This window comes from Ixodes scapularis, unplaced genomic scaffold (genome assembly GCF_016920785.2).
Source record: "Ixodes scapularis isolate PalLabHiFi unplaced genomic scaffold, ASM1692078v2 PGA_scaffold6__148_contigs__length_123643588, whole genome shotgun sequence".
Classification (NCBI taxonomy): Eukaryota; Metazoa; Arthropoda; class Arachnida; order Ixodida; family Ixodidae; genus Ixodes; species Ixodes scapularis.
This window is the reverse complement of record NW_024609881.1, coordinates 24,920,800-24,935,497: the sequence shown is the minus strand read 5'-3', so window position 1 is coordinate 24,935,497 and position 14,698 is coordinate 24,920,800. Positions and strand designations below refer to the sequence as shown.

The 14,698-nt window shown below is 47.0% G+C and overlaps 1 protein-coding gene across 2 annotated transcripts; it reads right to left on the bottom strand.

Annotated features, from left to right (window-relative positions):
- Positions 1-854: 854 nt before the first annotated feature.
- LOC8052154 (ATP synthase mitochondrial F1 complex assembly factor 2) lies at positions 855-14,669 on the bottom strand. 2 transcript variants are annotated; one of them, XM_029967347.4, is made up of 8 exons: positions 14,226-14,669; positions 14,102-14,149; positions 11,380-11,525; positions 10,085-10,182; positions 9,586-9,666; positions 8,287-8,399; positions 4,875-4,990; positions 855-2,950 (listed from the first exon to the last, which is right to left on the bottom strand). In XM_029967347.4, the coding sequence occupies exons 1-8, from the start codon at positions 14,314-14,316 to the stop codon at positions 2,807-2,809; spliced, it is 837 nt and encodes a 278-aa protein (XP_029823207.2). In that variant the 5' UTR covers positions 14,317-14,669; the 3' UTR covers positions 855-2,806. The 2 variants fall into 2 exon arrangements, with proteins under 2 accessions (XP_029823207.2, XP_029823208.2); XM_029967348.4 differs by having other exon boundaries at positions 1,218-2,967; positions 14,226-14,633.
- Between the last annotated feature and the right edge of the window lie 29 nt (positions 14,670-14,698).

The window sequence follows — 14,698 nt, the reverse complement described above, 5'->3', positions numbered from 1 at the left end:
AACTGAAAAATTTAGAGAATCGCTGTATGTGCACCGTTTTTTTGTGATGCTCTCGAGTCATATAAGAACCTTCTGGTTTAAAAATGGTCCGACTGAAATTATGAACAGGCTCATTCATTTTTTCAAGGGTATCGCTAGAAGTTGGTAGAACAATAATTCTTCAAAAATGTCTGGCACAGATAAGATGTTCATAAAAAATTGGTAGTGAGAAAAACCGTGCATCTGTAGCAGACGACACATGCATGCCGAAAAAGCATGCACAGTTGGTCAGTGCTGATCATGTGAACAGAGGGTTCATGAGCTTCTTGGGCGGCCTCAAGCCCTAGAGAAAGTGTGCGTCGAGAAAAGAAGGAAAAGAGTAATACATACAAACGGCAAGTAAAACAAGGCTTGTTGCTATCCATCCAATTTAGGTGTCTTACCCATTGGGGAAGCTCCCTCCGGTTTCCTTGTCCTCATTTTTTCTTCGTTGACTGAGCTGACGAGACGTAAGCGGCCTTGTTCTTCGAGCCTTCTTTGTCCGTTAGAAACTTGAACCAATAAGATGCAAAGACACCCAAAACTCAAACTTAAAAAAGGTCATAATGTAGAAAACCCGAGACTGTGGTAAAAGCAGGGAAACGGTGTCGGAGAAGAAAGACAGGGGAAAAGGAACGTCTCAAAACATTCTTTTCCCCTGTCTTTCTTCTCCGACACCGTTTCCCTGCTTTTACCACAGTCTCGGGTTTTCTACATTATGATCAACATCCACCAGCTCGCCTGCGCACTCAGTTTTTTCATTCAAAATGGTGTCAGGAGTACAAAACAGGATTTACATCTTTGTGTATGTTTGTTTTCGAGTACTTTCAATATCATAGAATTCGTCATTTAATTGCATGGTATAAAGCATGTGTTTACTATTTGCACACAGTTTTCTATTGCTTGTTTTTTTTTTTAATTTTAGAATAATAAAATATGTTACTTAATCACCATGTATATATGGTGGTTTGTTTTCATAACATAAAAAGGTGTTTGCTAATGGTTAACAGTGTTTTGCTAATGGTGAACAGCGTTTTTCTATTGTTCATTGTTCTTCTAGTAAATTTTTCTAAGGCCAGCCTTGCCCCACAGAAAAGCAATTATTGCTTTTGCAGGTTAGATTTGTGCAAAATTCTTTGCAAAATGAAACACATATTATTATCCTTATTATCTCGTCTGATAGCGGTGTTTTCTTCACAAATGGCAAAGGCTACAGTTCCAGTGAGCCAATCAGCGTGCGGAGGGAAACATGCGATTGTTCTTTATCTCACTAGTTGCATACAGTGCCGTCAAAGCCACAGGCAGAAGAAAGAGGACAGCTGCTTTTGTAGGAATTCTGAGTGACAGACTAATCTCTGACGGACACATCAAAGAAGGCCCAAGTCACTCTACCGACGACAACTTGCTCGCTCTCCAAGCCGCTCCAGCCAGCTGTCACGCCAATGCCATGACGTTCGCTGCTGCTGTTTCGAAGCTCATTCTTTTTTTTTGTTTCCGGCACAAGTTCGCCGATCAAACCTTTATTTTCAGTTTACACCTGTCGAGATTCTTCCATCCGCGACAACGTCCCGTCCGACATCCTATCAAACACACTTCAATCAAAAATATCAGAGGGTAATAGGGTACAGTGGAATCTTGTTAATTCATACCCTCTTAATTCAAACTTGCGAATAATTCAAACTAACATGCAGGTCCCCTCCTATGTGTTTCTAGGAAGGAAACTCCCGGTAATTCAAACTTTGCATTATTCAAACAAAGTTTTGGTACCCCTCGGGTTCAAATTAACGAGATTCCACTGTATCAGGATCGCTACATCATAAGTGGCGCCAAATAGCAAGGTCTCTAGAGTCGCTGTCAGCTTAATAAGTGCAGGATGTGGTAAGTCGTCTCATTATGGTTCTGCAGCCAATGAGACTGCGGTATTCGCCGGTAATAACGTTGACAAACGAATCGCAAAGTGTGGACATCGTAAGGCATGCCCAGCACTCCTTCAACTGCCGTTGGGGACATGCACAATCAGGAAGCGTCACTACGGTCAGCCTTCCATGATTGTCCAAATGCACACTATGACGTAACTACCGATATTAATTCCGCATCCATCACCTGAAAGAAGAACAACGTCGGACCGTCCAATTTGACGGTCTTGGTTCGAGGACACGATTATTCCAAGGCCATGCTTTCTGCACACGCCGTCCAACTTGTCGTTTGCGACCAATAACCCAGATTGCAACGTCGCCGATACGAACCACAAAGGGGACATTCACTCGCAGGCATTTGCTTACGACCGAGTTCTTGCAACCTTTTACGGCGAGAGAACGGACTTGCACGCTTGCGCCATCTACCAGGCAACACTAGAACTGCGTTTCACTACAGTGAAAGTTTTGCAGTACTATTTGATAGATCAAATGTATGTACTATCTACACCTCGTCAAAAGATTTTTAAGTCAAAAAGAAAGAATGATGTACACAAAAAAAAGCATACACATAAATGTTGCGCATTTCACGGCCATCGACGGATGGCACCATTGTCTGTCTCGCCGTAATACTTTCCAAGAAGCGTTCAGGCAATCTGTCGTAAGCAGTCCCAGGTTTCGCGAACTAGCCATAAGTGAGCAGCGCCGAAGCGTCTCGTCGCCAATGACGCCGAACTAAACGTGCGCGCGGGATCGGTGCATGCTCTGCGCCAGATCGGAGTGTTCCACAATAGACGTTGGGGTGAACCTTGAACTTGTTCTTCACTATCCAAAGCGGCTACGGTGAGCACAGTCCGACACGGTCGACGCAGCAGTCAAGCCTTTGCAGCCGTGGCCTTGTGGACGATGCTCGACGACTCCCCCGTCAGCTGGACAAAGAGCAGCGCGGCTGCGACCCGGCTTCTCAGTTGCTCCCGGTCGAGGTCATGGGCCCACTCCACGCTGCCCCAGCGACTCGTCTGCAACACACCACGTTCTGCGTGAGACAACCCGTGTAGCTATGGCATGTTCAATCGAGCGGTCCGCGTTCCTTCTTTTCCCTTCTTTCCCGCAGCTATGCATTGAATTTTATACAATATCAATGCTTCTGCTCCCTTTTTTTTCCTTTCAACATTCACCACTGGAACTGCCTTCATTCTGAAATTGTCAATTCATTCTTCTTTTTTTTTCTTTCAGTAAACATGTTTGACACAAGACTCTATCATTGGGATAAAATTATGAGAAGAGAAAAGTATTCACCAACCAATCCCTAAATGTGAAGGGGCCCTACGTTTCGGGACCAACTCGTTTCCGCAACGTAGGGCCTCTTCAGGTTCAGGGATTGGTTAGTGAATATTTTTCCCTTCTCATATTCTTCTCAGCCATACAAGGTGCATGGTAGATGTTGTTATAAAGCTTTTCTTCTTATTTTTTTAAGTGCATATAGTTTATATTTTTTTGCATAATCTGTATTTAATTTACGTAACCCCTTACAATAACGCTCTCTGGGCGACGTAGAGACCAGAACAATAATGTAAGAAAAATGCAGACAGCCAGCTTCTCTGCCCGAGGTGGGAGATATAGCACCCCGTCACCTCACGAGGGTGCTCGTCTCCCTGGCTTGATACTCGTGGGGCAATTCGCGAGAGCCGAAGTCGGCTCTTGACCTCCGTTTGCTCTTCTAGCCAATGGATAACGCATCGGCGCCCTCTGGAGGTGGCTCACAGAAACCTCCTCGCTCGTCGGTTATAAGAGACGACGCACCAGGGGGTCAACCTAGGGCTCGGGCAAGTGCGAGGTTGCAAAGATACGGTGTTTTCATGGCTGACGCCACGGTCATGACAACTTAGCTCTTTGTGTACCACATTCACAAAGGCCTAGCTGTTTGTGAACCATGTGAAACAGGACAGTTTTACTGCTGTTATAGTTAGCCCATGTGTTATCAATAGACATAGCTGGCCTCGCATTTATTGAATGTTCGACGAACGGGAGCGAAACCTCGCTCATTGATTGTTCCTAGCATTTATGCATTTCTTTTTGTTTTGTTTTGAACATATAGTCTATGGACAGGCATGGTCCAGTACGCTTGTTCGCCAACCACATGAGAGTCGGCATTCCCAAACAGGTTAGCCAATGAGGCTCGGAGAGTTTCCCAAATGCACGACCTGTGCTGTGATAAGTCATTTTGCAAAACTCACAAAACAACACGGCAAAGCGTGGAATCAATAGACCAATCTCACCAGCCAGTTTGACAATGCCACCGCTGCCGCAATGCCTCGAGGCAACTTTAGTCTTTTTGCACGTGCGACAAACTCGCTGGAGCTCTGCGCTTGAAAAGCACAAGACGGCAGGAGCCCTCCCTTGCACTGCTGTTTGTCTCCAGTGAACTAAAGTTATGGCGGCGTTACGCATGCGCCGAACGCTTGGTGAGATCGGTCTATTGTGGGCACGCCCTGCATCCTCCTCCTTGCCCCATGACAGCGAAGGGAAAAAAATGAGCACAGTTGCTTCACTGTCTTCACTTACGTGCCCGTGTTACCTCCATCGTCTGCTGCAGCAGCTTCTGTGCAACCCATTCCTGACATTCCTTTCGGCATTGCGGACAGCAAATACATGCCTTGCAAAAGGTTTCTTGGAACATGTAGAACACTCTGCGTTTTGTATGGATGCTACTAGCTATACCCTTTGTAACGGGTTGTAGCTTGCGTCACCTAGCCTAAGTCTAAAAAAAGTTCTGTTTGTTAGAACAGGCAGACCAGATGTCTACTCGGACTTCGAGCTAGAGTGCAATGATTCGGGCTACGGACGGCATTAGAATTGCAAAATTCCCCGTAGATGGTGCTGCCTGTCAAAGCAAACTTCACCACTGAGTTGCTATATCGGCTGGGCGACCACAGGACCCACCTGGAACTCAGTCTCGAGCCTCGACAGAGACACGGCCTGGTCCACGTCGACGACGCGACTCACGGCCGCCATGCACAGCACGGCAGACTTGAGGCTCTCCGTCGCGTACAGGAGCCCTGCGGAAGTACGGTGGGGCAGTCAGCCGGTTGGGAGATGGCCTTAAGTTACGGCACCCCGATTTCAACTTGTGACGTAACACTTTGTCACGCCGCTGCTCGCCGTAACTCTGGCGGTGTCACGGCAGTAAAATTGGATGTGGCAGTGTTCCGCTGTAGGCCGCCCTCTGGCCCAACAGTTCATGGTGGACAGTCACAGGGTGGGGTGCCATGATGGCGACTGTAGCATTTCTCATACGTTTCAACGGTGCCTCTACGACCAACTGCCTGGAGCGCGGCTTCCGACACCATGATATGCCGGTTACTCTGACGTCATTTGTTGCCACTATGGGACTACTATTGATGCATGGGCAGTAAGAATGCTAAATACACCGGTCGAAGACTTATTCTGTGCACCGCACCCGAACCTAGGTTCTCACTGAAATGCCAAGCAGAGGTAAGTAGAAATGCGTGCCAGATGTCACGGTGCCCTTGGAAAGATGACACAAAATAAGACACTCCAACCTTGACCGATACCGCCCCATGAATTCTGATAGGCAAAACATTTGCACACCCATAAAACCCTGAGAAAAGAAGAAGAAAAAAGATAAAGTGACAACACAATGACAAAGGGAAGGGCGAGAGAAGGAAGAAAATGTTTTCATGCCAGATTTTCAAGGGAAGGGATGTCAGGCTGTCTGCTTCTTGTAAACTCTAAGTTTAGCTGATAATTTATTTAGCTTTGAAATGTTTATATGACTACTTTGAACCCATAGTTGATGTGATAACAAAATTCAAAAGGGCTCTGTCCTGGCGATGTGCTGGCAATTTTCGATAGAACAAGAAGTCATTGTGGTGTCCTTTTTTTCCTTCTCTTTGTTTTTTTCCCTTGTCTCGGTGTCTTATAAGTATGACCATTCACCAGCCAGCCTGCACTATTCACCCCTCTTTCTGACAAAGTTTGCTTTTTTTTGCGCTATACACCAACTCAACTCTCTGACGTCACGCCGCTGCGGTGGCTCTGCTGTCGGCACTGGGCATGCGCAGCTGATTCACCTAGGCCAAATCTGGTTTCTGCGCGCGCGCAGTGCCCTCGCCTGGTGGGCAAACGCGGGCTTGTTTGTAAACAATGTGTTGGTCAATAGTGGCAAAAGCAGTAGTAGCACAATCTATTACACGTTGCTCTACAGTGATGTTGCACGGTTTCAGTCTAGCTTTCGCAAAACTTGATGATAAAGTTGTATGAATTGCATTGTTGGCACTGTCAACAACGCCATCCCCAGGATTTCATCGAGCTTTGCGATTCCCGTGGTGACATACAGTGAACACAGCTTATCTGTAACTCCAGCCCGCTGCCCTCCCTCCCGCGGACGAACTGAGAACTAGAGGAGCAGGGACGGCAGCGGCAGCGGCGGTAGTGCAGAGACGGTAGCAGGGACTGTCGGCCTTGATGCGTGAAGCCGTTATAATGAAAAAAGTGAGCGCGTTAAAATAGAAATTTTTGTGCTCCCCCTTGCAACAGCGCTGCACGAAGGACTGGGATCTCTAATCTAGAGACTTTTCCTGTATTGCATACACTGCGGATTTCTGGTCTTGTGCATGGCCACCAGCTCAATCTGTGCTCAACGTGACAGCAAACACTCCCACTAGTAATATAAAGCTTTAGCATACGGTCTATGAAGTCTATTCTTTGCCACAAGTAGGAGAAAACTCATCGCGCAATGGTATGTCGAGCAATACACATCGGGAAGGGGTTCGCGTTTTAAGGCCATTACAAGGAACATTACCATTTATTCCAAACACTTTAAAAAGACAGAATACCCATACTTGCTTTCAGGTAATTACAAAGCAAATAAAGAAATGCCCAAAGCATTTTAAGCGCGTCTGTGTTAGCCAGCCGTTCGTGACGAGAACTTAGAGCGGGCAGTTATTGCGAGAGGTGCCGCAATGTTGCAAATAACACGGTACGAAAAATCTATGGTATATTCAAATATTTATTTTCGATAAAGCAATAAATAAAACCCTTAAACACGCCGATTATGGTAACACCGTAAAATACCGGGCAAGCGCCCACCCAAAATATAGAGATAATCGCAAAAAAATGGGGGATGGGCGCTTGTCCGATCATCAATTTTACATATAAATGTACTGTGCACATTTTTTCATATCTTAGAAATTTGGATATGGGCGCTTAATGTGGAATGGGCGGATGCGCGGTATTCTACGGTAGGCAGTTTTAGCAGAGTGTTACCGCAAGCTACCGTGAACACGGCAACGCTCCTGGCGTGCGCTGAAAATGTTGCTTCAAAGGCACAGCGCGAGCTTCCAGTTGTAATGCTGCACTGCACATTAGCCTGCAGTAACAAACTTCCTATTAATAACCATTAGCAGTTTGATCACGTGTTGCAATGCACTAAAACCGAGACGGTGAGCAGCGAGTTGCGAGACTGTGACACAAAGAAGCCAATACTGTGAACGCTGTTCTTCCGAAGCTTGACGGTCACCGTGCGCGGCTCACTTTTTAGAGCACTAATGGCCAGGCAAAGCACAAACACAATATCTTCATCACCCTCAAAAATATTCTGCCACAAACAGTGACGTGGCCCCCACCTAAAACGCGTTCACCCACCACAAAGCTTCAGAAGGTGAGGTTTCTGCAACTTTTAAATATCAGCATGCTTGTTTTGGTAACGTGCATCACCATCTCCGTCACCTGTAGTATGATCCCTCAACCGCTTCGCATTTGTAGACAAATCATTTTTAGCGCGCTGACCAGTGTCAACGGGCGGGCGCACGGGAAATCCTGGAGAATCTATCCCTGTCTTTTCCGCCATCTAGGAACTACCACCCCGCCACCTTTAGGGTGTTGGAATTGCGAATATAGTGAGCGCTGCGTAAACGCTCATTTGGAGCTCGTGACAATTAATGCCTCTACACGCATTTCGGTAGTCGCTCAAGCCCGATCACTTCGACGATGGGAACAATGTGTGGAACTTAGTGCGTGTCCTGTGCTTCGCCAACCTGATTGCATGAGTATGACAGACACTGGTGGCATATAATCGGCTCCAGATCACACGGTCGCTCGTTTTGGGTGCGAGTTGAGGAAGTAAACCTTGCTCGTTTTTCTCATATTCTTTTCTGTGACTGCCATTATGTAAAGACACAAAACTGATGCTTGTCTCACAGGTTGCAACAGTCAAGGAATAATTCTTCGGTAGTAGTTACTGAAAGTACAAAACTTGTTGCATGGCCTCTTAACGAACAGCCTTCCCTCATTCCCAAATCGAGAGGCAGGGAAGACAGCCCCATGCACTGACCGGTGAGTCCCCAGAGGGAGTAGGAGAGCAGGTGCCTGAGGAAGGCGCTGGACGTCTCCTCCGGGAGACTCGACGAGGCCAGGTCGCTCCACGTGTCCAGCTTCACGCCGTGCCTGCGGGGAAAGAGAAAGAGGTCATTGGGGCGTTCCCACTTTCACAACAAACTGGGCTTTGAGCGTGACACTGGCGACCCTAGACAGTTCTAAAGCGGGGATATTAAACTCGTTCCGTCATGGGGCCAGATGTCCTAATCCAACTCCAAAATGGTTGTGGGCCAGCAGGAAGGATGAAAATTTTTTGAGGCGAAGAAAAACAACATTGGGGCTTCACACTGCCAGAAATGTTGTAAAGAAGGGACCTCGGGCTATCTGCTTCTTAGAAACTCACAGTTTTGCCAGGGATTATCTTCAGCTTTGAATAGTTTATACGACTACCTTGGACTCCCACCTGGTGTGATAACAATATTTTAAAGGGCGCTGCTCCAAGGATACGGCGGCAATTTTCGATAAAATGAGAGTGTACAGTCTGCTTCTCTGACACTCAACTTTCCCCTAAAAAAAAAAAAAAAAATCTTTATACACCAGTTTTTATATTTTTGTGGAATTTTGATAAAAGATATTCATATAAGACTCACACTCCCGTGGTATTTGTTTGCTGCTTATGCATCGTTTGATTTTCAGACATGCAGATGTTAAAGCTGGAAGACCCAGCTTACTATTGTGAGAAGATGCTCCTAAGTGAAGCTCGCACTTGTGCTTAGTAGCAGGATTCTCAACAGGTGATTAACGCGAGAAACAGTGACGGAGGTAAAACAGTGCTCGAAAATTAAGAGATTGACGACACGAGGCACTCACGGGATTTACGGTGCATGCGCGCTCGAGACATGGCCGACCGGAGCTTGCAGTCGCGAAATGCTTGCAGGCCATGTCCTAGGTGTTCCTAGGGGGTCAAAGCGTGTTTGGGACCCTGTTCTAGGGTTCCTAGATACGCTACGCCCGAGAGTAGCAACCTTCCATTCCCCGAGTGTCTCGTTGGTGCCGCCGTGTTGTTTCCTGGTGCAGAGTGGGTGCAACCGGGCAATAGCTACGATGAAAAAAATTTGACTTTCCTGGCTTTAGATAAAGCGTCGGGAAGCTCGGGTGATGTCGTTTCGCTTTCTCACCGACAGTTTTCATATTTCTGGAGAATGGAAGGCGTTTTCCGCAATTTCGAATAAAAATTCAGGTAGCTGGCATCAATAAGTCTAAGCGACAAGATGACTGCTACAGGCAAATCTCAAAACCAGTCAAAGTTGCCTACCTCTCTTCAAACCACCGGAGCAGGGGATCCCAGCTACTTGCCTGGAGCGCCGCCAATTCTTCCGGCTCTTGCATGCGGTAGCTGAAACATATTGGGGTCAACGCTCCAGACAGATTGTCCGTGACAACGTTGCTACAGTGGCCGGAACACGTCTCCGACCGGTGCGTTTACTGCGTCTCCGCTTGCGGTACCTCGATCTCTGTCCCAAGACGTCAGAGCAGCATCGGGCCGTTGCCTGCCGTGTTTCCAGCAGCGAGGGAGAAGACGCCCGTTTTTTGCCATAGTTCGCTTTCTGGTCGGACAGTGTATCGAAGCTACGGCAGTATCTGAAGTTGGGACGCTGTGACAACAGCGACGCTAACATTCCCTCCTCCTTTTTTCCCCGAATTTTACGACTGACCGCCGGAATAGGGGCATCTGACAACGTCGATGCAGAAGCGGCGTGGGTCGCCAAACGCGCCGGTCGAAGATCCCTTCCGGCCACCGAAGTCTCGCTTACCACAGCGTGTCCGACTCGAGGAATTCCAGAATCTCGGCCGCCACGCTCTCCTCGGTCTTGTGGGACGGGTTGTCCAGCACGGTGTTGCACAGGGTCGTCTGCACAAAACGCCCTTCGTAAGTGACGCCATGCGCGCGTGGCGCAGTAAGTCGTTTATTTTGCCACGCGCGGGGTACCTTGCCATGCCAGCTCTACTTGGTTAGCGGAGCTGGGAAAGCAGGTAACAGTATTTTTTCTTTTTCTGGGTCAGGTGCTTTGGGTCAAACATCTTAGTGAATGCCCAGATGCATACTCTATTCGAGGGTTCTTGAAGCCCAAGCCCACAGGCCGAATTTGCAAAGGCAGATTTGGCCCGCTGCTCCCTAGGCAAAAATAAGTGCACCAAGGCGCAAACGACGATTTTAGAAAAAACTTACAGAAAGCTGCATTCAAATGTGGGTTCTCTTAATATATTATTTAATGTTTATTGTCATCATTAGCATTACTACTCCTCCGCTTTATGTATGTGTAACTATGTTAAAATTCTTTTGTGCTCTCATGTGCACAGTGTTCAGTGTTCCGTGTCATTACTGTTGCATATGGCTATCATCAGATATACCATTCTCATTAGTTTTCTGCCTCAGGTGAGTGTGCCAAGGTTCCCATGTGCTTTGATATCTGCTTAGTCAGTTGTGCCCACTCAGAAATTGAAGCAGTACTGACAAGCAGGCCCACAACCAGTAATGTTTCTGGCATCAATTAAAAATCTCAGGTCCAGTATATGCAAGCTGGCACCCTCAAAGGCAGACTTATGACCTGTCATCTAAGCACCCACAAAGTTAATAAAATTTTATGTTTTTTAGATTTGTACCTCGAATAGGGTTGTAACCAGCACACTCTGTAAATTAATCTGGCAAAACTGTGCAACAGTCGTGACGCCACCTAGCCTCGCCAGATAAGTTCACGCAAGCTCGTAAACTACACACAACATCTTCTAATGTGTGGCACTTGTCAGTGAACCAACTTGTTTGGAATAACGTCGCTCATAAATTTCCAAGCAAGTTCACTACCGTGACCTCGTTCCCAGAAGCAATGCCCAGCAAGTGGACATATGTCGCATTAACTGGGAGGTCCCTAGGCTAAAAGCGAGGGCAAGAACACAAAGCACGCCAAATGACAGGGACAAGTGGAATAAATGAAGCGAATGAGCACAGACGTTTTAATGCGCACAAAAAGACAAAGAAGGTCAGGCTACATTTGCCCAACTAGCCCCACGGTTCATTTTGGCAAAGGAGAGGGGGTAGGGCATGCCTCACCAGGTGCATCTCGTGCTGGTTGATCTCCTTGAGCTGCGCGTCCCATTCCGTGGCCACGGCCACGGCGAGAGCCTCGTTGGGAACTGTGAAATGGTTTCCGAGAGGGGTCTTCAGCTTCCTTTGGTCTAGGCAGACCTCAAACTTTCCTGCATGGTAGGAACACGCCGTTCAGCGGGATTCAGCAGTTCCAAAAATGCTGAGCAAGAACCTTCCCCAATGTCTTCTGCGAGCGGCCGCCTAGCCAGTTCTTGGCCCTAGAAATGATAAAGACGAGCTAGTTTTCGGAAGCCCAGCCTCTGACCGGCGCACATTGCCTTCCGCCGTACCTTAGGTGCATGTGCATGCTTGATGCTCATGAGACATCAAAGCGTCATTGGTGGTACCAAGCTCACGCTGGGGACGGAACAACTCGAAGGCCTCCCCGCCGTTCTTACCCTGTCGGTGACCATGACCGCTCAATGTTCCACCGGCAAGAAGTCGGGCCACGGTTGCAATGACTCGGTTTTACTGTAGTCCCAAACGCATGCTCTTCCATTTATCTTGAGGTCAAAGAAGGCTAGAATTATTAAAAGCTAAACATGTTGGTAAGGTTAATTTAAAAGCAAAGCTTCAGCATGGCTGCTGCCAAGGCCACACATAAAAGTCAGTGTTCAAACTAAAACACAACACCACAGGAAGAAAGGAATGTGCAGGAGTCACGAAGTAAGACCTCGAGATTCGAAACCCACGCTTGCCAAAAAAGTTCTAAAACCGTCGCATGACCCCTTTAAACTGTGTTTCCTTTGTTTCAGACAAAACTGTTCAACCACTTTCGCCGTAACCGTTTGACGTTTTCAGGGTACTTTTAACTGAGCAAAATTTTATAATTTATCAGCACCTCCCCTTTTGTGTAAAAATTGCTGAGCTTCAAAATTAAACACCTGATTTTTTGTTTGAAACGCTCCAAAATTAATGAACTCGCTCAATGCTGGAGATTCCGACATTCCAATTTTTGAGCAGTTTGTGTCTGGCAAAGCAAGATTTGACGAAGAGGAGCAATGGATTTAGCTGCTTTGTAGAGCTGGTAGTAGAGATGTACTGTAAAATAATTTGTTGTTGTTGTCTAGTGCCAGTATCGAACCACGGTTCAATACTGGCACTAGAGAGTCCAGCAACTTCCTTTAAAAGGGTTTATGCACAAATTAAAAAATTAACAAAAGCAAAAGAAAGCAGCTCAGACAATGTCTTTAAATAGTGAAAAAACTTGTAGGCATGATTTTAGGAAAAGGAACTCCTGGAATGACGGCCACCGACCCAGAAAAAGTGGTACAGACAGCAAGCCCACCGAAAAGCGTCTCTGAATGTGGAGAAGGGAGTAGTGTATGAACTTACTCTGTGTTTTCACAAAAACCCGGATCATTTTCATAATCTTATTCCAAAGACGAGACAAACAAAAATATGCAGACGAATGAGCTGTACTGACTGGGATTGCCTCTCGGTGCCTTCGTAACAATTATTCCATTTACTTGAATATTTTTACAAACCCTATAATATATGAATGGAAAATAAATAGCCACGAGAACTCTTTGTGCACCAACCATTTGTTAAGGCTCGGTTGTCGTAGCGACACTCAGCAGTGCCTGGTTGTTCCAACATGCCACTTTTTTACACAGCATCGGAATGTCGACGCTATATTTCACTGAAATACTCGGACAAAGGAGAAGTACAAAGATATATAGGGTGACTGAAATAACTAGGCTCGATCTAAAATGGCTGCAAAAATCAACACCTGCACGTAGCATTGTAAATTTTCATCAAAGGCGTATTTCACAGGTCGGTTTTTCCATGTAAAATTACAAAGCGTACCTCCCTTTCTGTAAAAAACTGGGCCAAAAATCTTGCCAGGAACAACGGCGGGCGTTGACGAAGGCAACTGAGTCGCGTGGCAGGGTGCGTTTGGCGCACGTATTGATAAATGGTGCTATATCCTTATCGAGACTAGAGTTCCTGCATAGGCCCCTGTGGGAGCGAGAGATGCGCGTCTATTTTCCATGTGCCGCTGCGCCGCTATTTGCCGAGATCCGATCATGTGAGGAGCAGGATCAAATGCCGTGCAGGAAAGTAGACATTACACGTGCCCCGGCGTACGTTCCCTTGCTTTTGAGTGCGCCGTGTGCCTCGAACACGCGGCGCCGCTATTCGCCCAATTCAGTCTTGTGAGGAGCAAGCTCAATATGGTGTGCAGGAAAGACGGCGCTACGGGGATGAACTCGCAACTTTGGCTCCCGTAGGGAGCCTAGACAGAAACTCTAATCGAGACTGCACACGACGATCGTGGTGTACTAAAATGAACATAATCTTTCTAAAATGCAACAAAAGTTAAATAAAAAAAAAAAAAAAAGGTGGTTGCGTAACGATGGCGCTTTTGCTGCCAACGGATTTCATCTGCGTGTTGTCTGCTTTGATTCGCTGGTCGGCTACACCTTCCGACGCTCAACTCGGTCTTCTGCGTCGCCGTCCGCCGCTGACCCTGGAAAGTATTTTGGCCCCAATTTTTACAGAAAGGAAGCTACGTTTTGTAATTTTACAAGATAACACCGACGAGTGAAATACATACACCTCTGACGAAACGAAAAGTGTAGATTGCTTCGTGCAGGCGCCGATTTTTACGACCCATTTTATATTGAGCCTGGTTATTTTAGTCGCCCTATATATTCATATCGGACGAGAATTGAGCGTATACCTTCCGACTTGACGATTCCCACGTTTTTGAAGAAGCGCTTTCGCTTGGCTGCAAAGACAAGATGCGAGGCAACCGACGGTCAGGAGGTTGTAAGCTTGGGGCCTTTGGTGCCCTGCGAGGTTACCTGGGTAGAAGCGCCTGGACACCACGCAGGAGAGCGATGTGCGAGAGGCACAGAGTGCACGTCCCGTGAGCACAGTGAACCCCAGCATCATGTCCCGTTTGCGCGCACAGATCGGTCCTAGGAGTTTGGGCACTGTAAGTTCGAAGCGGACTACGTTTGCGCTTATGCACACTTCGGACGGTGCATTGTGGACAGAACCACAATCCACGAACGGGGCGAAGGTGACGAAGGATCAGAAAAACGGAGCAATTTCGTGACCGGTCGCGTTTGGATTGGTTCGGATTTAGATTAAAAAGTAAAGTGGATTCTGGATTTATGGAATATGGTTAACAAACAAAACTGTCGAAAATCTACAGCCTCTTAACCAGCTTAGGCGTTGGGTGTACGTCGTGCTTGTTTCCATTATTTGTTTATTCATCTATTAATCAAGAACGTGCCCAAATTTTCGCTGCTCTCCGCCAGGATTGCCCCGA